At 43.0% G+C, this 27547-nt stretch overlaps 1 protein-coding gene across 1 annotated transcript in view; it reads left to right on the top strand.

Moving 5' to 3' along the window:
* LOC112432436 (protein NLRC3) overlaps positions 1 to 27547 on the top strand; it is a 3307575-nt gene that overhangs the window by 1454975 nt on the left and 1825053 nt on the right. Inside the window, exons 33-37 of the mRNA XM_076881152.1 lie at positions 5008 to 5187; positions 6527 to 6706; positions 14473 to 14652; positions 15992 to 16165; positions 24751 to 24945. Coding sequence (XP_076737267.1) covers positions 5008 to 5187; positions 6527 to 6706; positions 14473 to 14652; positions 15992 to 16165; positions 24751 to 24945 — 909 coding nt within the window. The remainder of the gene's footprint in view (positions 1 to 5007; positions 5188 to 6526; positions 6707 to 14472; positions 14653 to 15991; positions 16166 to 24750; positions 24946 to 27547) is intronic.

Raw genomic sequence — 27547 nt, 5'->3', positions numbered from 1 at the left:
AACCTGAAGCTAACCTGAGAAACAGTCAAAGTACTGATGATTCCTACAAAGTGTGTGTGTTCAGTATGAGATGAGTGTGAATGAAACCATGGAGGAGCGGGCCGTGGCTGCTCTCACACACGTTTGCTGCAGGGGCGGAGCTACAGAAATGTTCATAGGGGGCAAAATCAAAGCCATTATTGTTGACACATATGCAGCTGTTACATCCTGTAATATGCATTAAATATGGTTCAAATACATTAAATGCATTAAATATACATGTTTCATATAAATACAGTCTACAACTGTGTTTCCTTCAGCCCACATAAGGAAACAGTTGAGTCAGATAAAGACAGAAGGCCTTTTCCACGTCCATCTGCTCAGTGTTAAAGTGCTGATGATGTTCAAGCTCAGGCAGCAGGAGGGATTTCTAAGCATCCTTCACTGATCCACAACAAAGGTCCAGAGTTTGATCCCTCCTAGTAGGACAGTTTTCTCTGGTCCCCTCCCCAATCAGACCAGGAGTGACATGTTTAGCCGCATGTTCTCCTTAAATTGCTGGCTGTCTGAGTGGTGTCCCAGAAACGATGTGGGCTTCATAGATAATTGGCAAACCTTCTGGAGGAAACCTGGTCTTGTTAGGAGAGACGGCATCCATCCCACTTTGGATGGAGCAGCTCTCATTTCTAGAAATATGGACAAATTTATTAAACCCCCCAAAATATGACTATCCAGAGTTGGGACCAGGAAGCAGAGTTGCAGTCTTACACGCTTCTCTGCAGCTTCTCTCCTCCTGCTACCCCCCCAAAAACCCATCTCCATAGAGACTGTGTCAGCTTCCAAAAAGACAAAAAACAAACCAAAAACCAGCAACAAACAACTTAAACATAAACAATCACAAAGAAAGAACAATACAGTATCCACATCTGAACCAAAGAGTAAAACAGTGAAATGTGGATTATTAAATATTAGGTCTCTCTCCTCCAAGTCTCTGTTAGTACATGACTTAATAATTGATCAACAAATTGATTTACTCTGCCTTACAGAAACCTGGTTGCAGCAGGATGATTATGTTAGTTTAAATGAATCAACACCCCCGAGCCATTCTAACTACCAGAAATCTCGAAGCACAGGCCGAGGGGGCGGTGTGGCAGCAATTTTTCACACCAGCCTATTAATTAATGAAAGACCAAGACAGACTTTTAATTCATTTGAAAGCCTGATGCTTAACATTGTCCACCCCAGCTGTGAAACTCAGAAACCAGTCTTACTTGTTATCATCTATCGTCCACCTGGGCCTTACACAGAGTTTCTGTCTGATTTCTCAGAGTTTTTATCTGATTTAGTTCTGAGCTCAGATAAAATAATTATTGTGGGTGATTTTAACATCCATGTAGATGCTAAAAATGACAGCCTCAACATGGCATTTAATCTGTTATTAGACTCAATTGGTTTCTCTCAAAATGTAAAAGAACCCACCCACCACTTTAATCACACTCTAGATCTTGTTTTAACATATGGCATCGAACCTGAACATTTAACAGTGTTTCCTGAAAACCCTCTCCTGTCTGATCATTTCCTGATAACATTTACTTTTACAATAATTGATTACACAGCGGTGAAGAGTAGACTTTATCAAAGTAGATGTCTTTCTGAAAGCACTGTAACTAAGTTTAAGAATATAATCCACCCACTGTTATCATCTCCAATGCCCTGTACCAACACAGAGCAAAGCAGCTATCTGAACGCTACCCCAACAGAGGTCGATTATCTTGTTAATAATTTCACCTCCTCACTACGTACGACTCTGGATACTGTAGCTCCTGTGAAAACTAAGGCCTCAAATCAGAAGTACCTGACTCCGTGGTATAATTCTGAAACACGTACCCTAAAGCAGATGACTCGTAATCTGGAGAGGAAATGGCGTGTCACAAATCTAGAGGATCATCATTTAGCCTGGAGAAATAGTTTGCTGCTTTATAAGAAAGCCCTCCGCAAAGCCAGAACATCTTACTATTCATCACTGATTGAAGAAAATAAGAACAACCCTAGGTTTCTCTTCAGCACTGTAGCCAGGCTGACAAAAAGTCAGAGCTCTTTTGAGCCAACCATCCCTTTAACGTTAACTAGTAATGACTTCATGAACTTCTTCACAAATAAAATTTTTATCATTAGAGAAAAAATTACCAATAATCATCCCACAGATGTAATATTATCTACAGCTACTCTTAGTACCATTGATATTAAGTTAGACTCTTTTTCTCCAATTGATCTTTCTGAGTTAACTTCAATAATTACTTCCTCCAAACCATCAACGTGTCTTTTAGACCCCATTCCTACAAAACTGCTCAAAGAAGTCCTGCCATTAATTAATTCTTCGATCTTAAATATGATCAACCTATCTCTAATAATCGGCTATGTACCACAGGCCTTCAAGCTGGCTGTAGTTAAACCTTTACTCAAAAAGCCATCTCTAGACCCAGCAGTCTTAGCTAATTATAGGCCAATCTCCAACCTTCCTTTCATATCAAAAATCCTTGAAAGAGTAGTTGTCAAACAGCTAACAGATCATCTGCAGAGGAATGGTTTATTTGAAGAGTTTCAGTCAGGTTTCAGAGCTCAGCACAGCACAGAAACCGCTTTAGTGAAGGTTACAAATGATCTTCTTATGGCCTCTGACAGTGGACTCATCTCTGTGCTTGTCCTGCTAGACCTCAGTGCAGCGTTCGATACTGTTGATCATAATATCCTATTAGAGCGATTAGAACATGCTGTAGGTATTACAAGTACTGCGCTGCAGTGGTTTGTATCATATCTATCTAATAGACTCCAATTCGTGCATGTAAATGGAGAGTCCTCTTCACACACTGAGGTTAATTATGGAGTTCCACAGGGTTCAGTGCTAGGACCAATTCTGTTTACATTATACATGCTTCCCTTAGGCAGTATCATTAGAAGACATAGCATACATTTTCACTGCTATGCAGATGACACCCAGCTCTATCTGTCCATGAAGCCAGATAACACACACCAATTAGTTAAACTGCAGGAATGTCTTAAAGACATAAAGACCTGGATGGCCGCTAACTTTCTGCTTCTTAATTCAGATAAAACTGAGGTTATTGTACTCGGCCCTGAAAATCTTAGAAATATGATATCTAATCAGATTCTTACTCTGGATGGCATTACCTTGGCCTCCAGTAACGCGGTGAGGAACCTTGGAGTCATTTTTGACCAGGACATGTCCTTCAACGCACATATTAAACAAATATGTAAGACTGCTTTCTTCCATTTGCGCAACATCTCTAAAATTAGAAATATCCTGTCTCAGAGTGACGCTGAAAAACTAGTTCATGCATTTATTACTTCCAGGCTGGACTACTGTAATTCATTATTATCAGGATGTCCAAAAAACTCACTGAAAAGCCTTCAGCTAATCCAAAATGCTGCAGCAAGAGTCCTGACAGGGACTAGAAAGAGAGAGCATATTTCTCCTGTTTTGGCTTCCCTTCATTGGCTTCCTGTTAAATCCAGAATTGAATTCAAAATCCTGCTCCTCACATACAAGGTCTTAAATAATCAGGCCCCATCTTATCTTAATGACCTTGTAGTACCATATCACCCTATTAGAGCACTTCGCTCTCGCTCTGCAGGCCTACTTGTTGTTCCTAGAGTATTTAAAAGTAGAATGGGAGGGAGAGCCTTCAGTTTTCAGGCCCCTCTTCTGTGGAACCAGCTTCCAGTTTGGATTCGGGAGACAGACACTATCTCTACTTTTAAGATTAGGCTTAAAACTTTCCTTTTTTCTAAAGCATATAGTTAGGGCTGGACCAGGTGACCCTGAATCCTCCCTTTGTTATGCTGCAATAGATGTAGGCTGCCGGGGGATTCCCATGATGCATTGAGTTTTTCCTTTCCAGTCACCTTTCTCACTCACTATGTATTAATAGACCTCTCTGCATTGAATCATATCTGTTATTAACCTCTGTCTCTCTTCCACAGCATGTCTTTATCCTGTCTTCCTTCTCTCACCCCAACCGGTCGCAGCAGATGGCCGCCCCTCCCTGAGCCTGGTTCTGCCGGAGGTTTCTTCCTGTTAAAAGGGAGTTTTTCCTTCCCACTGTCGCCAAAGTGCTTGCTCATAGGGGGTCATATGATTGTTGGGTTTTTCTCTGTATCTATGAAGCGCCTTGAGGCGACTTTTGTTGTGATTTGGCGCTATATAAATAAAATTGAATTGAATTGAATTGAAATTGAAACATACTGATAAGAGTTTCAAAGTGTCTTTGTAAGCAGACATGATTGAAATGAGCCAGTCTGAGTTTGGTTCCTGCAGTTTGTGCTTCATAAACAGAGCTGAAGCAGAGGCAGCGTGTGCCTGCAGGTGAATGTACACTGCTGTTATAAGAGCTGTGGAAACTCAGGTCAAAAGGACGTAACCACACTGCTGACAGTTCCAGGACATTCACAGAGTTACAGCATGAACTGCAAACATGAATAATGACAGTAGATGATTGTGTGAAAGTGCTGGAAGCAAATGAGTGTGTGATGTTCTTTCAGTGTTGCACTTTGTAGACGCTCCCTGAGCACTGGTCTCACAGCCAGCTGCACATAGAGACCAGTGTTGTTAGTCCAGGTCAGAAGATGACTTGTTGGAATGAAAATGAGCTTGTAGTTTGTCTGCTTTAATAATGTGACTGGAAAAAGGTGTTGGACTTCAAATATGTCCATTTCTGTCACACTTCACCTTTAAAAGTGAAGCCATGTGGTTCCTGGAAGGAAAAACATGACTTTTTCAAGTCTTTGTCCTGTTTTTATGAGAAATGTACGACTTTAATGTGAAACATTCAGAGTTTTTTCTCTTGTTGTGTTTGTTTGAAGCTGCTTCCTGTTGGCTTCAGCTGTTTGGAGTTTCCATTTTCTAAACTTCTACATTCTGAACCTTCTTCAGCTCTGAACAGATGATGAAACACTGAATGATTTCAAGCACTTTGTCTAATAAACTTACATCTTTCATTCTTTATACAGATTGAAGAGCTGTGATTTGTCAGATATTGGCCTTGATTATCTGGCAGCAGCGCTGAAGTCCAACCCCTCGTATCCCACAGAGGTGGACCTGAGTGGAACCTACAGCAACCTGAAGGATCCAGGAGTCAAGCATCTGTGTGGTTTCCTGGAGAATCCACGATGTCGATTTGAAACTCTGAGGTCAGTCAGCATGTTTTAGTTGTGCTGAGATGAATATGATGTGAAAGTTGTGCTGACACTAAACTGCAGACATCAGGCTGATATTATACTGATCCACACTGAGGATCTTCATGGTAAAGTCTGTTTTCTTCTTCTCTGGTTTAGTCCATTGACTGCAGCAGAACAATGTTCACATTTTAAACAGTGATGCTCAACGTATGGCCCGCGGCCCACACGCGGCCTGCCCACCTTTCCTGATTCAGAGAGAGGGGACCCTGATTAACTGTGTAGCTTCTTCCTCACAGTTCTAAGTATCAGACACAACAATGAATAATCCACAGCTGACTGTCTTTAGCAGGTCAAAGGTCACGGCACTCAGCACTCTGTGAAACAGTTTGGAGCAGGAATTCTTGCACATTTACAAACTGACACTGCTGCACGGCATGCTGGGTAATGCTAGCTGCTCAGGTATGGGTGTGGTAACGGCTGTGAGACTCTGTGGCTGCAGAACACTGAAGAAGAGAAAAGAGAGGTGGAGGATGAAGAAAAGAGGCGGAGATGAAGCAGAAGTTAAGCTCTAGAGAGGAGCTGTCACTGTGTGGGCGGGGCTCAGGCAGCTCCGCCCACACAGTGACAGTGAAGCAGGTGAAGAGTAATAAATGAAGACAGCAGACAGGATTTGATAAGCTGATGTACAAACATGTAGAATGATGGTGGCAGCTACAGAAACAGGTCCATACAGACTGAAGCGTGTCTCAGTCTGAATGTACACTGCTGTTATAAGAGCTGTGGAAACTCAGGTCAAAAGGACGTAACCATACTGCTGACAGTTCCAGGGCAGTCACAGAGTTACAGCATCATTTGTGACCATAAAGACAGAAAGCTCATCCAAATCCTGGGATTAAAAGTCTGTCCTGGTGGTGTCCAGTCAAACACGTCTCTGTGAAAGCTTCAATCCAACAGGCTCCAAAGTCCTTCTGCTCATTTCCTCGCCGGGTTCTTGATGCTCCTGTACCATCTCTCTGTCATCCTCCTCGCTCCCTCTTTGCACTCACAGTCTTTGTGCATCATTAACACTCACATGAGGAAAACCAAAGTTTTACTGGGCAGAAGATGATCATCAGTGACTCTGTCTTTAAAACACTCTTGTTAGAAATGTGTGACTTTAATGTGAAACATTCAGAGTTTTTTCTCTTGTTGTGTTTGTTTGAAGCTGCTTCCTGTTGGCTTCAGCTGTTTGGAGTTTCCATTTTCTAAACTTCTACATTCTGAACCTTCTTCAGCTCTGAACAGATGATGAAACACTGAATGATTTCAAGCACTTTGTCTAATAAACTTACATCTTTCATTCTTTATACAGATTGAAGAGCTGTGATTTGTCAGATATTGGCCTTGATTATCTGGCAGCAGCGCTGAAGTCCAACCCCTCGTATCCCACAGAGGTGGACCTGAGTGGAACCTACAGCAACCTGAAGGATCCAGGAGTGAAGCATCTGTGTGGTTTCCTGGAGAATCCACGATGTCGATTTGAAACTCTGAGGTCAGTCAGCATGTTTTAGTTGTGCTGAGATGAATATGATGTGAAAGTTGTGCTGACACTAAACTGCAGACATCAGGCTGATATTATACTGATCCACACTGAGGATCTTCATGGTAAAGTCTGTTTTCTTCTTCTCTGGTTTAGTCCATTGACTGCAGCAGAACAATGTTCACATTTCAAACAGTGATACTCAACGTATGGCCCGCGGCCCACACGCGGCCTGCCCACCTTTCCTGATTCAGAGAGAGGGGACCCTGATTAACTGTGTAGCTTCTTCCTCACAGTTCTAAGTATCAGACACAACAATGAATAATCCACAGCTGACTGTCTTTAGCAGGTCAAAGGTCACGGCACACAGCACTCTGTGAAACAGTTTGGAGCAGGAATTCTTGCACATTTACAAACTGACACTGCTGCACGGCATGCTGGGTAATGCTAGCTGCTCAGGTATGGGCGTGCTAACGGCTGTGAGGCTCTGTGGCTGCAGAACACCGAAGAAGAGAAAAGAGAGGCGGAGGATGAAGAAAAGAGGCGGAGATGAAGCAGAAGTTAAGCTCCAGAGAGGAAATGTTTCTGTGTGGGTGGGTGATAGGTTTGTAGCTTGAACCTATTCGCTGGAACGTTGAAGACAATATAATTACACAGCAAGCAAGACACGAAGTAGGCAAAGTTCTTCTTGTTACTCATTCAATTCAATTCAATTTTATTTATATAGCGCCAAATCACAACAAAAGTCGCCTCAAGGCGCTTCATAGATACAGAGAAAAACCCAACAATCATATGACCCCCTATGAGCAAGCACTTTGGCGACAGTGGGAAGGAAAAACTCCCTTTTTACAGGAAGAAACCTCCAGCAGAACCAAGCTCAGGGAGGGGCAGGGCCATCTGCTGGTTGGGGTGAGAGAAGGAAGACAGGATAAAGACATGCTGTGGAAGAGAGACAGAGGCTAATAACAGATATGATTCAATGCAGAGAGGTCTGTTAACACATAGTGAATGAGAAAGGTGACTGGAAAGGACAAACTCAATGCATCATGGGAATCCCCGGCAGCCTACGTCTATTGCAGCATAACTAAGGGAGGATCCAGGGTCACCTGGTCCAGCCCTAACTATATGCTTTAGCAAAAAGGAAAGTTTGAAGCCTAATCTTAAAAGTAGAGATAGTGTCTGTCTCCTGAATCCAAACTGGAAGCTGGTTCCACAGAAGAGGGGCCTGAAAACTGAAGGCTCTGCCTCCCATTCTACTTTTAAATACTCTAGGAACAACAAGTAGGCCTGCAGAGCGAGAGCGAAGTGCTCTAATAGGGTGATATGGTACTACAAGGTCATTAAGATAAGATGGGGCCTGATTATTTAAGACCTTGTATGTGAGGAGCAGGATTTTGAATTCAATTCTGGATTTAACAGGAAGCCAATGAAGGGAAGCCAAAACAGGAGAAATCTGCTCTCTCTTTCTAGTCCCTGTCAGGACTCTTGCTGCAGCATTTTGGATCAGCTGAAGGCTTTTCAGGGAGTTTTTTGGACATCCTGATAATAATGAATTACAGTAGTCCAGCCTGGACGTAATAAATGCATGAACTAGTTCTTCAGCGTCACTCTGAGACAGGATATTTCTAACTTTAGAGATGTTGCGCAAATGGAAGAACGCAGTCTTACATGTTTGTTTAATATGTGCATTGAAGGACATGTCCTGGTCAAAAATGACTCCAAGGTTCCTCACAGCGTTACTGGAGGCCAAGGTAATGCCATCCAGAGTAAGAATCTGCTTAGATACCATATTTCTAAGCTTTTCAGGGCCGAGTACAATAACCTCAGTTTTATCTGAAATGAGAAGCAGAAAGTTATGCATGAGGGAGACCTGCCTGGAGCCAAGTGTCGTTCCCCATTGCACTCCTTTTATTGTGGTTACATGAATATGCATAGGGTCATTAACATATGACGTCTACATAGGTATACATGTGAACAAAGAATACTGTTTGTGTGTGTGTGTGGGGGGGGTCAGAGTGTGACCCCATAAATGACTTCCCTAAACCTGCTGGTCTGGAAGTCCAACAGTTCATCTAAACAAAAGGCACTTAGCATAAAACAGATATAGATACGTTTATCCTGCCATAAAACAATAAAACAAGGTACGACCTCTTCCCATGCTCCCAGGATGTAGGCGTGCATTCCAGTGTGGAATACACACCAAGCCTTTGCAGCCTGCTAAAGATCACACATCCTATCAGTACACAATTGATTATACACCTCTAAGCATATATGGTTAAATATTTCTAAGCATAAATGACAATCAACAATACAAAACCTAACAGCGGGGCTCAGGCAGCTCCGCCCACACAGTGACAGTGAAGCAGGTGAAGAGTAATAAATGAAGACAGCAGACAGGATTTGATAAGCTGATGTACAAACATGTAGAAACGGGTCCATACAGACTGAAGCGTGTCTCCTTTGCATCTTCCATATTTGATTCTGAGAGTTTCCAGAAGAGCAAACATCAAACACGCCTCCAAACATGTGACGAGTCAGACTGACATCATTTCTACAGAGAACAGTGTGAGCTCTCAGCAGGTCACTTCAATAAGAAGGACAAAGTGCAGCAGGAATGACTAAACCCACTAACAGTCTGATATCCCCGTGTTCCTGTTGTTCTACAGCATCATCATTAATGCTGCTCCACCACCATCACTGCAGCTGACCAATCAGCTTCTGTCACGTCATGTGACGCTCTGTGACTCAGACTGGAGAAATGCTAAATGGCTAACCTGAAGCTAACCTGAGAAACAGTCAAAGTACTGATGATTCCTACAAAGTGTGTGTGTTCAGTATGAGATGAGTGTGAATGAAACCATGGAGGAGCGGGCCGTGGCTGCTCTCACACACGTTTGCTGCAGGGGCGGAGCTACAGAAATGTTCATAGGGGGCAAAATCAAAGCCATTATTGTTGACACATATGCAGCTGTTACATCCTGTAATATGCATTAAATATGGTTCAAATACATTAAATGCATTAAATATACATGTTTCATATAAATACAGTCTACAACTGTGTTTCCTTCAGCCCACATAAGGAAACAGTTGAGTCAGATAAAGACAGAAGGCCTTTTCCACGTCCATCTGCTCAGTGTTAAAGTGCTGATGATGTTCAAGCTCAGGCAGCAGGAGGGATTTCTAAGCATCCTTCACTGATCCACAACAAAGGTCCAGAGTTTGATCCCTCCTAGTAGGACAGTTTTCTCTGGTCCCCTCCCCAATCAGACCAGGAGTGACATGTTTAGCCGCATGTTCTCCTTAAATTGCTGGCTGTCTGAGTGGTGTCCCAGAAACGATGTGGGCTTCATAGATAATTGGCAAACCTTCTGGAGGAAACCTGGTCTTGTTAGGAGAGACGGCATCCATCCCACTTTGGATGGAGCAGCTCTCATTTCTAGAAATATGGACAAATTTATTAAACCCCCCAAAATATGACTATCCAGAGTTGGGACCAGGAAGCAGAGTTGCAGTCTTACACGCTTCTCTGCAGCTTCTCTCCTCCTGCTACCCCCCCAAAAACCCATCTCCATAGAGACTGTGTCAGCTTCCAAAAAGACAAAAAACAAACCAAAAACCAGCAACAAACAACTTAAACATAAACAATCACAAAGAAAGAACAATACAGTATCCACATCTGAACCAAAGAGTAAAACAGTGAAATGTGGATTATTAAATATTAGGTCTCTCTCCTCCAAGTCTCTGTTAGTACATGACTTAATAATTGATCAACAAATTGATTTACTCTGCCTTACAGAAACCTGGTTGCAGCAGGATGATTATGTTAGTTTAAATGAATCAACACCCCCGAGCCATTCTAACTACCAGAAATCTCGAAGCACAGGCCGAGGGGGCGGTGTGGCAGCAATTTTTCACACCAGCCTATTAATTAATGAAAGACCAAGACAGACTTTTAATTCATTTGAAAGCCTGATGCTTAACATTGTCCACCCCAGCTGTGAAACTCAGAAACCAGTCTTACTTGTTATCATCTATCGTCCACCTGGGCCTTACACAGAGTTTCTGTCTGATTTCTCAGAGTTTTTATCTGATTTAGTTCTGAGCTCAGATAAAATAATTATTGTGGGTGATTTTAACATCCATGTAGATGCTAAAAATGACAGCCTCAACATGGCATTTAATCTGTTATTAGACTCAATTGGTTTCTCTCAAAATGTAAAAGAACCCACCCACCACTTTAATCACACTCTAGATCTTGTTTTAACATATGGCATCGAACCTGAACATTTAACAGTGTTTCCTGAAAACCCTCTCCTGTCTGATCATTTCCTGATAACATTTACTTTTACAATAATTGATTACACAGCGGTGAAGAGTAGACTTTATCAAAGTAGATGTCTTTCTGAAAGCACTGTAACTAAGTTTAAGAATATAATCCACCCACTGTTATCATCTCCAATGCCCTGTACCAACACAGAGCAAAGCAGCTATCTGAACGCTACCCCAACAGAGGTCGATTATCTTGTTAATAATTTCACCTCCTCACTACGTACGACTCTGGATACTGTAGCTCCTGTGAAAACTAAGGCCTCAAATCAGAAGTACCTGACTCCGTGGTATAATTCTGAAACACGTACCCTAAAGCAGATGACTCGTAATCTGGAGAGGAAATGGCGTGTCACAAATCTAGAGGATCATCATTTAGCCTGGAGAAATAGTTTGCTGCTTTATAAGAAAGCCCTCCGCAAAGCCAGAACATCTTACTATTCATCACTGATTGAAGAAAATAAGAACAACCCTAGGTTTCTCTTCAGCACTGTAGCCAGGCTGACAAAAAGTCAGAGCTCTTTTGAGCCAACCATCCCTTTAACGTTAACTAGTAATGACTTCATGAACTTCTTCACAAATAAAATTTTTATCATTAGAGAAAAAATTACCAATAATCATCCCACAGATGTAATATTATCTACAGCTACTCTTAGTACCATTGATATTAAGTTAGACTCTTTTTCTCCAATTGATCTTTCTGAGTTAACTTCAATAATTACTTCCTCCAAACCATCAACGTGTCTTTTAGACCCCATTCCTACAAAACTGCTCAAAGAAGTCCTGCCATTAATTAATTCTTCGATCTTAAATATGATCAACCTATCTCTAATAATCGGCTATGTACCACAGGCCTTCAAGCTGGCTGTAGTTAAACCTTTACTCAAAAAGCCATCTCTAGACCCAGCAGTCTTAGCTAATTATAGGCCAATCTCCAACCTTCCTTTCATATCAAAAATCCTTGAAAGAGTAGTTGTCAAACAGCTAACAGATCATCTGCAGAGGAATGGTTTATTTGAAGAGTTTCAGTCAGGTTTCAGAGCTCAGCACAGCACAGAAACAGCTTTAGTGAAGGTTACAAATGATCTTCTTATGGCCTCTGACAGTGGACTCATCTCTGTGCTTGTCCTGCTAGACCTCAGTGCAGCGTTCGATACTGTTGATCATAATATCCTATTAGAGCGATTAGAACATGCTGTAGGTATTACAAGTACTGCGCTGCAGTGGTTTGTATCATATCTATCTAATAGACTCCAATTCGTGCATGTAAATGGAGAGTCCTCTTCACACACTGAGGTTAATTATGGAGTTCCACAGGGTTCAGTGCTAGGACCAATTCTGTTTACATTATACATGCTTCCCTTAGGCAGTATCATTAGAAGACATAGCATACATTTTCACTGCTATGCAGATGACACCCAGCTCTATCTGTCCATGAAGCCAGATAACACACACCAATTAGTTAAACTGCAGGAATGTCTTAAAGACATAAAGACCTGGATGGCCGCTAACTTTCTGCTTCTTAATTCAGATAAAACTGAGGTTATTGTACTCGGCCCTGAAAATCTTAGAAATATGATATCTAATCAGATTCTTACTCTGGATGGCATTACCTTGGCCTCCAGTAACGCGGTGAGGAACCTTGGAGTCATTTTTGACCAGGACATGTCCTTCAACGCACATATTAAACAAATATGTAAGACTGCTTTCTTCCATTTGCGCAACATCTCTAAAATTAGAAATATCCTGTCTCAGAGTGACGCTGAAAAACTAGTTCATGCATTTATTACTTCCAGGCTGGACTACTGTAATTCATTATTATCAGGATGTCCAAAAAACTCACTGAAAAGCCTTCAGCTAATCCAAAATGCTGCAGCAAGAGTCCTGACAGGGACTAGAAAGAGAGAGCATATTTCTCCTGTTTTGGCTTCCCTTCATTGGCTTCCTGTTAAATCCAGAATTGAATTCAAAATCCTGCTCCTCACATACAAGGTCTTAAATAATCAGGCCCCATCTTATCTTAATGACCTTGTAGTACCATATCACCCTATTAGAGCACTTCGCTCTCGCTCTGCAGGCCTACTTGTTGTTCCTAGAGTATTTAAAAGTAGAATGGGAGGGAGAGCCTTCAGTTTTCAGGCCCCTCTTCTGTGGAACCAGCTTCCAGTTTGGATTCGGGAGACAGACACTATCTCTACTTTTAAGATTAGGCTTAAAACTTTCCTTTTTTCTAAAGCATATAGTTAGGGCTGGACCAGGTGACCCTGAATCCTCCCTTTGTTATGCTGCAATAGATGTAGGCTGCCGGGGGATTCCCATGATGCATTGAGTTTTTCCTTTCCAGTCACCTTTCTCACTCACTATGTATTAATAGACCTCTCTGCATTGAATCATATCTGTTATTAACCTCTGTCTCTCTTCCACAGCATGTCTTTATCCTGTCTTCCTTCTCTCACCCCAACCGGTCGCAGCAGATGGCCGCCCCTCCCTGAGCCTGGTTCTGCCGGAGGTTTCTTCCTGTTAAAAGGGAGTTTTTCCTTCCCACTGTCGCCAAAGTGCTTGCTCATAGGGGGTCATATGATTGTTGGGTTTTTCTCTGTATCTATGAAGCGCCTTGAGGCGACTTTTGTTGTGATTTGGCGCTATATAAATAAAATTGAATTGAATTGAATTGAAATTGAAACATACTGATAAGAGTTTCAAAGTGTCTTTGTAAGCAGACATGATTGAAATGAGCCAGTCTGAGTTTGGTTCCTGCAGTTTGTGCTTCATAAACAGAGCTGAAGCAGAGGCAGCGTGTGCCTGCAGGTGAATGTACACTGCTGTTATAAGAGCTGTGGAAACTCAGGTCAAAAGGACGTAACCACACTGCTGACAGTTCCAGGACATTCACAGAGTTACAGCATGAACTGCAAACATGAATAATGACAGTAGATGATTGTGTGAAAGTGCTGGAAGCAAATGAGTGTGTGATGTTCTTTCAGTGTTGCACTTTGTAGACGCTCCCTGAGCACTGGTCTCACAGCCAGCTGCACATAGAGACCAGTGTTGTTAGTCCAGGTCAGAAGATGACTTGTTGGAATGAAAATGAGCTTGTAGTTTGTCTGCTTTAATAATGTGACTGGAAAAAGGTGTTGGACTTCAAATATGTCCATTTCTGTCACACTTCACCTTTAAAAGTGAAGCCATGTGGTTCCTGGAAGGAAAAACATGACTTTTTCAAGTCTTTGTCCTGTTTTTATGAGAAATGTACGACTTTAATGTGAAACATTCAGAGTTTTTTCTCTTGTTGTGTTTGTTTGAAGCTGCTTCCTGTTGGCTTCAGCTGTTTGGAGTTTCCATTTTCTAAACTTCTACATTCTGAACCTTCTTCAGCTCTGAACAGATGATGAAACACTGAATGATTTCAAGCACTTTGTCTAATAAACTTACATCTTTCATTCTTTATACAGATTGAAGAGCTGTGATTTGTCAGATATTGGCCTTGATTATCTGGCAGCAGCGCTGAAGTCCAACCCCTCGTATCCCACAGAGGTGGACCTGAGTGGAACCTACAGCAACCTGAAGGGTTCAGGAGTGAAGCATCTGTGTGATTTCCTGGAGAATCCACGATGTCGATTTGAAACTCTGAGGTCAGTCAGCATGTTTTAGTTGTGCTGAGATGAATATGATGTGAAAGTTGTGCTGACACTAAACTGCAGACATCAGGCTGATATTATACTGATCCACACTGAGGATCTTCATGGTAAAGTCTGTTTTCTTCTTCTCTGGTTTAGTCCATTGACTGCAGCAGAACAATGTTCACATTTCAAACAGTGATACTCAACGTATGGCCCGCGGCCCACACGCGGCCTGCCCACCTTTCCTGATTCAGAGAGAGGGGACCCTGATTAACTGTGTAGCTTCTTCCTCACAGTTCTAAGTATCAGACACAACAATGAATAATCCACAGCTGACTGTCTTTAGCAGGTCAAAGGTCACGGCACTCAGCACTCTGTGAAACAGTTTGGAGCAGGAATTCTTGCACATTTACAAACTGACACTGCTGCACGGCATGCTGGGTAATGCTAGCTGCTCAGGTATGGGTGTGGTAACGGCTGTGAGACTCTGTGGCTGCAGAACACCGAAGAAGAGAAAAGAGAGGTGGAGGATGAAGAAAAGAGGCGGAGATGAAGCAGAAGTTAAGCTCTAGAGAGGAGCTGTCACTGTGTGGGCGGGGCTCAGGCAGCTCCGCCCACACAGTGACAGTGAAGCAGGTGAAGAGTAATAAATGAAGACAGCAGACAGGATTTGATAAGCTGATGTACAAACATGTAGAATGATGGTGGCAGCTACAGAAACAGGTCCATACAGACTGAAGCGTGTCTCAGTCTGAATGTACACTGCTGTTATAAGAGCTGTGGAAACTCAGGTCAAAAGGACGTAACCATACTGCTGACAGTTCCAGGACAGTCCCAGAGTTACAGCATCATTTGTGAACATAAAGACAGAAAGCTCATCCAAATCCTGGGATTAAAAGTCTGTCCTGGTGGTGTCCAGTCAAACACGTCTCTGTGAAAGCTTCAATCCAACAGGCTCCAAAGTCCTTCTGCTCATTTCCTCGCCGGGTTCTTGATGCTCCTGTACCATCTCTCTGTCATCCTCCTCGCTCCCTCTTTGCACTCACAGTCTTTGTGCATCATTAACACTCACATGTGGAAAACCAAAGTTTTACTGGGCAGAAGATGATCATCAGTGACTCTGTCTTTAAAACACTCTTGTTAGAAATGTACGACTTTAATGTGAAACATTCAGAGTTTTTTCTCTTGTTGTGTTTGTTTGAAGCTGCTTCCTGTTGGCTTCAGCTGTTTGGAGTTTCCATTTTCTAAACTTCTACATTCTGAACCTTCTTCAGCTCTGAACAGATGATGAAACACTGAATGATTTCAAGCACTTTGTCTAATAAACTTACATCTTTCATTCTCTATACAGAGTCGAGCGCTGTGATTTGTCAGAGATCAGCTGTGATTATCTGGAAGCAGTGCTGAAGCTCAACCCTTCGTATCCCAGAGTGGTGGACCTGAGCTACCACAAGCTGCAGGATTCAGGAGTGAAGCAGCTGTGTGTTCTTCTGGAGAATCCACAACATCAAATTGAAACTCTGAGGTCAGTCTCCACGTTTTAGTTGTGCTGACACTGTCGATCTGTGGAACTAAAACCTTTATACAGGAAGTCTGGTTCAGCTCTTTGTAGACCTTCTAATCTCTGATGCTCTGAGTCTTACTCAGTAGATGATGCAGAGTTGTGAAGCCGACGTGGGTGAGGACACTCGCCCAGCTCTAACTACTTTGACGTCCAGGCGGCTTCCCTGCTTGTCCTGATACAAACAAACCTGAGTAACCTTGCAGGTCAGATCTCATCAGTCACACCTGTTATGGCAGCTCTCCTCTAGATTGTAGTTCTTGTTAACCTGGGATGGTTTTAGAAGCCTGGACCACAGACTGCAAGGGAAGATATTACTGGGAAAGGCCAAAGCAACCTATCAGACCCATTAAACACTAACATAGATGAATACTCAGATTTAAACCTTTATTGTTTCACAAAGGGTTAAAAAGGGAACGTCCACAGTTTAGACTGCAGCAGATTTTATTAAAGCAGTTTGACAGGAGCAAAGCAAAAACACAAAGAATAAGTGTTTCACATATTAATACATATAACATAATAATAAAAGAAAAGCAAAATAATGATACAAAAGAATGAAAAAGTTGTCCAGAGCAGCAGGATGTCTGAGGTCTGCAGAAACACAAAAACACAGCAGCTAAAAATAGTTGTTGAAAGAAAACGAGGTGGGAGCTGCTGATTCCTGAGCTTTGATACTGGATTAGCTTCAGTAGTTATTCCCATCACTGCTGTAGGAGCTACATTTAGTCACAGCTGATTGTCTTCTTTGACCAATCAGAAGACTACTGTTGTAAAAACAAGCAGACAAAGAACCAATGAGAGTGAAGAACAGGATAAAGAGCTCGTGTGATGGAGGCAAAGCAATAATCAGCAGACTGTAGCAGTTTCTATCTGGATGAAAGTAGAAGGAGCTCAGCGGAGCTCAGTCCCATATCTTTGGTTAGAAACAACATCAGTGATTTCCTGCTGCTCGAGATGATTCCAGCAGCTCTCATTACAGCAGCTGATGAGAGAAACAGCTGATGGCTCACAGCTCGTGCACTGTTGGATCTCCAGATGTTCACGCTGCTGAAGTCTGTGAAGAAACTGTGGTCCACGTAGTTCACACGGCCTCAGATTGGACCGAGCTCCCTGGATCACTGCAGCATCCTCAGCTGGTACATGGACGTCTCTGCTCCTCAGTCTTGGAGCCCCTGCAGGTCCGTCCACACCACCAGGGTCTTCTCACTCACCTTTCCTTTGTCCTCGTCCTTCATCGGCCGTGCTGTGTCTTTGTTCCTGCGGTGTTGTTCCCACGATGCAGCGCTGATGTTCCCTCCTTGAATGCACAACAAGTACGGTGCTGGTCTTTCTCGGGTGGAGCAGAGACAGATTGAAGTCTTTCAGGCTTTAGTGCCGACTTCCCTGACAGAGGCTGGACTCCATGGTCTGCACAGGAGGCTTCTACACTGTGTGGAGGTGACTCCTGGACTCGAAGACAGGCTGCAGGTACATGTGTGATGAAGAGGAGCTACAGCAGTGTGATGGAGCTGCAGGTGTGAAGGAAGTCCTGCTGTCCTGTCCCACCCTCATCTTTGCTTCCTCTGTCTTCTCTGGACTTGTCCTCCTGTTTCAGAAACAGCACTGCTTCATGCCGAGGGTGGACGGGAGCGTTGGCTCTGATTCTTTTACCGTCCACCACAAGGAGACACTGATGCTGACCTCCTGATTCATCTGCATGTGTTCTGCTTCACACTGCTCACCTCCACCAAAGACTTCACAAACATCTTCTTTCTTTGAGTCCAGTTTGTCCCACAAACACTTCCAAATCTCCTCCTCTGAGATTCTGCAGCTTCTTGCAGTGTGACTCAGCTGACTTCTGACAGACCACAGACTGGCACAGCATCCACATGTGTCTCCTTTCAAACAGGCTCTTGATGTTTCCTCCCACATCATTCTGGCCTCTCAGTCTCCTTTGTTCTCCAGCTCTGTAGCTCCAGCTGGTGAAGCTTCAGTTTTCCATGTTGGTAACAGTAAACTACAGCCTCTGCTGTCAGCTGGGTAACTAAACAGAGCTGCAGCACGTCTCTGCGGTGGTGCTACATCCAGCCTGCAGACGGCCGTCTACATGTTGTAGTGGTTTACAGTCACCAGGGGGCGCTGTCCCAGCCATGCAGGCAGTGGGCTGCTCTGCTTGTGCTGTTGTTGGTGAAGCTGAAGTGAAAGTGATAGGTTTGTAGTTTGAACCTATCCACTGGAACGTTAAGGACAATCTGCTACGCAGCGAAAAGCAAGACACAAGGCACCAAAGTTCTCTGGTTTACTCATGCATGAGGGAGACCTGGCTGGAGCCAAGCGTCGTTCCACCACTTGACCACCATCAGACTCTCAGCCAGGCTCCCCATAGCACTCCTTTTATTGTGGTTACATGAATATGCATAGGGTCATTAACATATAGCATCTCACATAGGTATACATGTGAACAAAGAATACTGTGTGTGTGTGTGTGTGTGTGTGTGTGTGTGTGTGTGTGTGTGTGTGTGTGTGTGTGTGTGTGTGTGTGTGTGTGTGTGTGTGTGTGTGTGTGGTACTGCTGATCAAAGGGTCATATAACATCCTTGGTCAGGAAGAGGGTAGACCCCCCTTCACCCTAGATGGTTCACCCTAGATAACATGGTGAGGAAGTCCAGCAGTTCATCTAAACAAAAAGCACTTAGACTAGAACAGACGTAGCTACGTTAATCCTACCATAAAACAATAAGAGAAGGTACGACCTCTCTCGTGCTCCCAGGATGTGGGTGTGCATTCTAGTGTGGAATACACACCAAGCCCCTGCAGCCTGCTAAAGATCACACATCCTATCACTACACAATTGATTATACACCTCTAAGAATATATGGTTAAATATTTCCTAATACAAATGACAATAATAAAATCTAAACCCATCAGAAAGCGAGAGTTAAAACCCTGAACAGTGTCCACTGAGCTTCTCATGCTATTCTCATGCTCAAAGAAGTTTAACAGGAAGGACGACTCGTCCATCAGGCGTCCAGCTGTCCGTGACGTGTCCACAGCAGAGTGTGACCGAGGCTTCATGCTAACACGCACACATGAAGCTAATACCACCACGAGCAGCTGCTCAGTGGATTTGGAGGACAAATGTCTGCAGCTTCTCACAGGCAGTATGCAGAATGTGGATCTCCACAAAGACTGTGGAGAGCTCGTCCCACACTCTAAATCCACACTTGTCTGCACAAAACTTCTCACACGTTCCCGTCACAAGTGTCTTCTAAGTGAAGCTACCAGGTTCAGGTCCAGCTTGTTTATCTGGAGCTGCAGGAGATGATCCATCCTCACAAAGCAACACAGCAGATATGCAAACACACAACACAACCAAAGGATTCTCTCTGCATGTCTGTGGCTGATGCTGCTGGAACGAAGCTGTTTGAAACCTTGTTGTTCTGCACTTTGGGACCAGAAGAGGAAACTGAAGCTCTGTGCAGAGGGTCCAATGGAAGCAGCCAAGCGCTGTAAGTGTCTGCTGTACAGGGATGCTGGTTCAGCTGTGGCTCAGTTTCACAGTGTGACTCAATAAAAGCAGCAGGAAATCAAAGCTTGATGCTTTCATCAGTGTGGAAATAAGAAAGTTTCCTGTGACAGACGCTGGAGCTCTTTCACTCTCAGCTTCACAGTTTCAGCTTCAAACTTCTTCCAACATGTTTCTAACACGGCCACATTCCACCTTAATGGAGCTGATATCTTGTGCATCAGCACATTTTCTAAAGGCAGCGATCACATCTTTAGTTTTGGATGTTTAACTGCAGATTGTTTATGTGTTTATAGCACATTAATTACAGCAGCAGCGTTGACCACAGTGCTGTACAAGAATCCAAGATAACTATTAAAATAACTCCTAATATTAATATCACACATCAAATATCAAATAACTCTCATGCTGTATTAAAAGCCAGTGAATACAAATGTGTTTTAAGAGCAGATTTACAGAGACTGACAGCAGGAGCTGGGGCTGTTCGATAGAATGATGTATATATGATGACCATATGAAAACGTCTATCGTTTCATATCACGCTCTTTGTTTCCTGCTTATGTGTTTGTGTTTTCCAGATAAAGCTTTCAAAATAAATCTGAAGATCCTGTTGAGAGTTTTCAAAATAAACACAATACAGTACTGCGGTCGCTCGTTTATCGAGTTACGTTCTAAAAATAAGTCTCAGAATGAAGTAGCAGCTTTATGTTTTACAAGTATTATAGAAGTTTTAAGGCAGTTAAACCCTCACTGCACACTTTCTACACTTTTCTCAGACAGGCATGAACATTTTCACACTTTTCTCTCTTGTTTAAACAAAGTTCAAACCTTCATAGAAAAATAAGTTCATTATTAAAGAGTGAAAGCAAAGTGTTTCTGAAACGTGTCAAATCAGCCTTTGCTGGCATTAAATGAGCTTCTGTGTGAGGAGCACTCGTCCATGGCCTGGGCTCCTCGCTGTCAGGTAAAGTTTCATAAAGCTTTTGAGTTTTTCTGCAGATAATGTTGGTGTCCAGCACGATGTTCTTTTTCCTGCGGTCACTGAGCCACAAAGCCAAAGCTGACTCCATCCTTACGATGTTCTTGTTGTGGACAGTTACAACCTTTTTGCCTCCTTGTTGAAACTATGATGGTCAGCATCTTCCTCTGCCTTTGGCTGCTACCACAGGTGCAAAACGTCTCGTCATCATTGTTGTTTGTTGGGACAAAACGTACAAACATACAGTGCAGCACTGCAGAGTCACACTGCTGTAAATTTGAACACATTCTGTACTGTACTGGAGACACGGCACGAGATTTGCTGACAATGGTCTACAGACAATCAGGACGCAGAACACAATGCGCTGTAAAAAACAAAAACATGCAAAATTGCACAAAAAAGATCAGCGAAACAGCGAGGCCGCCAAAGGTGAACTGTGTTACAGCGAGGGACCAGCGTATATGTGGTTGTTGGGACGATAAATGTCTTTGAGCTTGTGTCAGAAGACGAGCTGCAGCTTTCTGGACCAGCTGCAGTCTTGCCAGGCAGGTCCCACTAACTCCAACATATAAGGAGTTACAATAATCCAGCTGGGACGTCATGAAAACGTGGATCGCCCGTTCAAGGTTTTTAAAAGATATAAATGATCTCACCTTAGATAAAAGCCTCAGTTTGAAGAAAGACCGCTGTACAACTGAGCTCAGCTGTTTTTCAAATTGCCGTCAAATATAAGCCCCAAATGTAATAATGCGATTTAATAAAAGAGCTGAACCAGTCTAATAGAGCGCCCTTGATGCCGCCATGCTCCAATGGTGAGGTCAAGATGCTGTGGTCAAGGCAGCAGTCAGATCCAAAAGCACAGCGGAGTCTCCTGATCGGTGGCTGATAAAAGATCATTAAGAACTTTCCAAAGTGCAGTTTCAGTGCTGTGAAGAGCTTTAAAACCAGACTGAAACCTTTACAACAGATTGCAGCTGAACAAATATAATCTTTTACAAAATCTTCGACAGGAAGGGAAGCTTTGAAATAGGCCTGAAGTTTGAGCGGACAGAGGATCCAGATCAGGTTTTTAGTACAGGCTGTACAACAGCATGTTTAAAACAGGCTGTACAACACCTGAACTAAGACTGCTGTTAAAAATCGCTAAGATGTCGGAACCAACAACCTTTAAAATCTTTTTAAACACGTGTTGGAACAACTTCATTTGGACAAGATGATGTCTTTATAGCATCACATCGTTCCTCCACCTGATCAAACCACACAGGCTCAAACTGACCAAAACAGCTGAGCAGGTGAATATTTTAGCCCCGGTGCGATCTCGGGCGAGAGTATCGATGATGGCCAAAGGGCAGCGTCCAGCTCTACGGCCGCTGAAGAGCAGACTCAACAGACGCGCGTGATGTGGATCCTACTGCTCTAAAACTGGAGCTTCTTCAATCCATTAAAGAGGACATTAGTACGCTGTTAAAAGAAGAACTCAGAAATGCATTGAAAGAAGATTTTGACAATATAAGGGCTGACGTGCAAGGACTGAGAAATGAGATCGCTAACAGCATGGCGGCGACGTGCGGCGAAGTTGATGGAGTAAAGGTTAGAGTGAAAGAAGCTGAGGATGGGCTGTCAATGTGGAGTGATGAGGTGACCACCCTGCAGTCTACAGTAGAGAGTATGAAGGAGGAGCTGTCTGACCTGAAGGATAAATGTGATGAAGGCAGGAAGCGGAGAGCTAACATCCACATCATAGGGATCCCAGAGGGCCTGGACTCGAGCTCCTCCACGGCCGTATCCGTGCTACTACGTGAAGTGCTGGGTATGGATAAAGACGTTATTGTCGACCGCTCACACAGGAGCCCTATCCTGAGAAAGCCAGCTGGTAACCCGCACGCCGTCATAGCCGAGCGTCACTACTACCAGGATTGTGTGGCTACGCCGTGCCAGGGCCCAAGCCCCGCTTGAGTTTAACGGACAACCTATTGCAATATTACGACTGGGCGATATGACCCAAAGTTCATATCTCGATATTCTTTAGCTGGATGGCGATATACGATATATATCTCGATATTTTTGAAGCCAGAAAGTACGAACAAAAAGAGAGTTCTTAGTCAAAGCTGTGTCCCAAATCTCACACAGGCACATTTATTAACATACAGCGTAGATGTACATGAAACAATTACTCAGGAATAAATGATCAGCATTTATTAAATAATAATGCTCCATAAATAAAAGAAAACAATGTTGTTTTTGTGCATAACAAAAAGCTCACAATCGTGCAGTCAAAATGTAAACAGACGCTGAGCATAATAACAAGCAGCTGCTCTGTTCCCAGGTTCTACTGTGTGACTGACAGCCTGGAGTTTGAAATCCTCTTTGTAACCGTGTCTCTTACAGGTGCCATTTATGGTCCTTATACACACTCAATACAGTAATATTACGTTGAAGCAGAGTACGTATCACTCCGCGAGGCTCCTCGTAGCTGTAATGCTCCAACAATCCATCAAGCGGTGCGGCCTCGTAGCTGAGCAAAGTCGTACCAAAACATCTTTTGAAAGGTTTCTGAGCGCCGTGTAGCACATAAAATCGGTTCGAGGTCAGTAAGCACAACCAGAATTCATCCATAAGGCGCACTGTCGATTTATGAGAAAATTACAGGATTTTAAGTGCAGAAAACATAGTTTATGGTTTTCCTTTGATCTTAGCAAATATCTACGCCTCTAATTGGGACGATCACAGATTTTTCACTAATGTCTTTGCGCGGCTCCCCAATATGTCATCACACAATATCATCTTTGAGGGAGACCTAAACTGCTCATTATCTGCTATGGACCACAGTTCACACAAAAGTACACTTAGTCCAAAGTCAGCATGCGTCATTCAGAGCTTTCTTGATAATTATGGGCTGGCTGATGTATGGAGATTTCATAATCCTGCTTCACATCAATACTCTTTTTTTCTAATGTCCATAAAACATATATTTGTATAGAAAAACGTCTCCCTTTAGTTACAGAATGTGATTATAAGACTCTGGTGATTTCTCCTCTTGCTTTTTCAATGTGTATTCCTGATGCCTGCTCCAACTATCAGCCATGGAGATTCAACTCAGTGTTGTTAGCAGATGAAGAGTTTGTCAGTTACAAAAGGTCTCAAAGACATTTTTTTTCTATTAATCAGACCCCAGAGATGTCATCATCAGTCATTTGGGAATCTCTAAAAGCATCTGAGAGGCCAAATAATTTCATTTTGTGCCAAACAAAGTGCAACACTGAAAGAACATCATCCATAAATATTGAGTAATAACTGGACTCTCATACAGCGAGACTCAAATGCCTTTAAACATCAGCTTATCCTGCTGATCCAAGTCCAACACTGAGTTTGTAAAAACATGTTTGTCAATCATTTTGTTTGGTTTCTGAGGAAAATGATTCAATAACTTGCTGCTAATACACAACATTTCATCATATTTCCTCATAACCCTCTTTTGTCTGACCATTTGATCCCATTTGAATTTGCAATAAAGGATCCACAGAGTTTGGTGACAATAATGACAGTAGATGTTTGTGTGAAAGTGCTGGAAGCAAATGAGTGTGTGATGTTCTTTCAGTGTTGCACTTTGTAGACGCTCCCTGAGCACTGGTCTCACAGCCAGCTGCACATAGAGACCAGTGTTGTTAGTCCAGGTCAGAAGATGACTTGTTGGAATGAAAATGAGCTTGTAGTTTGTCTGCTTTAATAATGTGACTGGAAAAAGGTGTTGGACTTCAAATATGTCCATTTCTGTCACACTTCACCTTTAAAAGTGAAGCCATGTGGTTCCTGGAAGGAAAAACACGACTTTTCAAGTCTTTGTCCTGTTTTTATGAGAAATGTACGACTTTAATGTGAAACATTCAGAGTTTTTTCTCTTGTTGTGTTTGTTTGAAGCTGCTTCCTGTTGGCTTCAGCTGTTTGGAGTTTCCATTTTCTAAACTTCTACATTCTGAACCTTCTTCAGCTCTGAACAGATGATGAAACACTGAATGATTTCAAGCACTTTGTCTAATAAACTTACATCTTTCATTCTTTATACAGATTGTGGAACTGTGGTTTGTCAAAGATCAGCTGTGATTATCTGGCAGCAGCACTGAAGTCCAACCCCTCCCATCTGAGAGAGCTGGACCTGAGTAATGACTGGTTTTGGACCAACAACAACAACCTGCAGGATCCAGGAGTGAAGCATCTGTGTGGTTTCCTGGAGAGTCCAGGATGTAAACTTGAAACTCTGAGGTCAGTCAGCATGTTTTATTTGTGCTGAGATGAATATGATGTGAAAGTTGTGCTGACACTTAACTGCAGACATCAGGCTGATATTATACTGATCCACACTGAGGATCTTCATGGTAAAGTCTGTTTTCTTCTTCTCTGGTTTAGTCCATTGACTGCAGCAGAACAATGTTCACATTTCAAACCTTCAAAGAAGAAGAAAAATCCTCCACTGGAAAATTCACTGTGAAACTCTCAAACTCTTCATTGCACCTTAAAGTCTGTGTGACACTGAAATCCAAAGCAAAATGTGCGTTTGCTTTACAGACAGCAGTCCAACACAAACATACACACATCATCCAAAACACAGTCCAACATCCAAATCTCCTCCACTGCCAGCATGAATGATGGGAAAGAGAAGGAGGAACACTCTGACATTCAGGGTTAGAATGAGTTTCATCAAGCAGACTGTGAAGATCAAAGCTGCATTAGAAAGCTTACATGAATGAATGAGTGGACAGAAGTGGACAGAGATCATCTGAAGCACTTCAAAGGCTTTAAATCAGCACATTTCTCTTTATTCTTTATCAACTCTGTTAGTTTCTCTCAGTTTTCTGTGGAATGAAGCTAACAGCAGGCTAATAAGATGCTGACCAATAGGTTTCTATTAAAGGTTGTAATTTGTATATGAAAAAGTGCTTTGGCTCAGCAGGGATCAGCTTACAGGTAGAATACAGCTGCTGGATGGGATTAGCATGTCATAGCTATCTACCAAACTGCTAACTGGGGGATTTCAGGCCATCTATGGATCATTTTTGCTAACTGTTTATTCAGCTTAGGCTCACAGGGCTGCAGCCTGTGCCCTAGCTGTCATAGGGCAAGAGGCGTGGTCCACCTGCACAGGTGAGCAGTCCATCACAGGGCCAACAGAGAGCGACAGAGAAGCACTCCCTCACATCCACACCTACAGCCAATTTAGAAGCACCAATGAACCTAAGCAGCATTTCATTGGACTGTGGGAGAACATCCAACCTCCACAGAAAGGCCCAGCTGACCAACAAGCTTCAACCTACAACCTTCTTGCTCTAAGGCACTAGTGCTAACCACTTTTGCCCATTTCAGCCCAAATCCTGCATCTTCCTGTTTCTGACTCCAGGCCAGCTCCACTAACACTTTCTCATCAGACACTGCCACCTAGTGGAGGAAGTCTTAGTTCCATTTGAAGCTTCAGATTACAGTTAGTTCCTTTACAAAGAGGTGGAGGTGGTGGGGCCACAGCACCATCATCACTGAGTGCCATAGGACACTTAACCTTTGTTTCCATATGCTGGGAACTTCCTGTTGTTCCAAGGAGGACTGGAAAATGTGTGAAAATCTCCCAGTCAATTCCTCACAGCACACTTCAATCATTTCCCTCCCACAGCATCAGGACCAGGGCTTTTTCTCTCTTTGGTCCCACTAAGAGATTTCCACACAAACACCTCATCAGTGGGACTCTCAGAGCTACCAGCCCTTTGCTACAATCACAAAGCTCTTCATTGAAATCAATGATATCAAAGCTGGAATCAAATGAGTCCAAGTCTTCTGCTGATTCAGCATCACATTCATCTTTGCTCCTTGTTCTGCATCCCCACCATGGACTTCATTCCTTTCCAAGCCAGCCTTGAGTGTCCTTTATTCAGCTCATCCTCTGCTTTACTTTTACACCTGATTTTAGCTGCTTTATCTCTCTTTCAACAGGTTTCTGTGCCTCAATCTTTTTCTTCTCTCCCTCATAACAAGACAGCTTCTTCTGCCTGAGAACATGTTGGAGTGATTTACTAATCCAGGGCTGCTTATTGGGGAAAATACTTCCTGTTTCCAAAGTAATCCCCATTTTTCCCAGAAAGAAATGTCAGTAGAAATCGATGATCTAAGTGAGAACATGAGCCTTTAAAAAGTCCCAGTGGGTGCAGTCAAAGCAGTCCCTCAGTCCCAGTATAGAGTCTTTGGTCCAGACTGGAACAGCTGTGTGCCCAGTTTGAGCTCTCTTCAGTGCTGTGACCTGACAGAGCCAGAGGGGCCATCACATCACATTTAGAAGCTCCCCTGATGGAGCCACAACACATGTCCAATACTTAGTCTGTCTTGTTGGACCAACTGGAAGAAATGATTCAAGGACTTAGTCACAGAACAGAGATTCAAATCTCCAAAATCCAACTGGCTGCATCAGGACATATAGTCTGAAACTCTGCACAGTTTCCTGTTTGAAGCTACTTCCTGTTGGCTTCAGCTGTTTGGAGTTTCCATTTTCTAAACTTCTACATTCTGAACCTTCTTCAGCTCTGAACAGATGATGAAACACTGAATGATTTCAAGCACTTTGTCTAATAAACTTACATCTTTCATTCTTTATACAGATTGTGGGGCTGTGGTTTGTCAAAGATCAGCTGTGATTATCTGGCAGCAGCACTGAAGTCCAACCCCTCCCATCTGAGAGAGCTGAACCTACAACTTAACAACCTGAAGGATCCAGATGTGAAGCAGCTGTCTGATCTTCAGCAGAGTCCAGACTACAGACTGGAGACTCTGAGGTCAGTAGAGTGATGGAGTGAGTGGGTGGTGCTGTCAGCAGTATTGTACTAAA

This window comes from Maylandia zebra, unplaced genomic scaffold, assembly GCF_041146795.1.
Source record: "Maylandia zebra isolate NMK-2024a unplaced genomic scaffold, Mzebra_GT3a scaffold03, whole genome shotgun sequence".
NCBI lineage: Eukaryota > Metazoa > Chordata > Actinopteri > Cichliformes > Cichlidae > Maylandia > Maylandia zebra.
The sequence above is the reverse complement of the archived record's forward strand: the minus strand, read 5'-3'. Positions and strand labels throughout refer to the sequence as shown.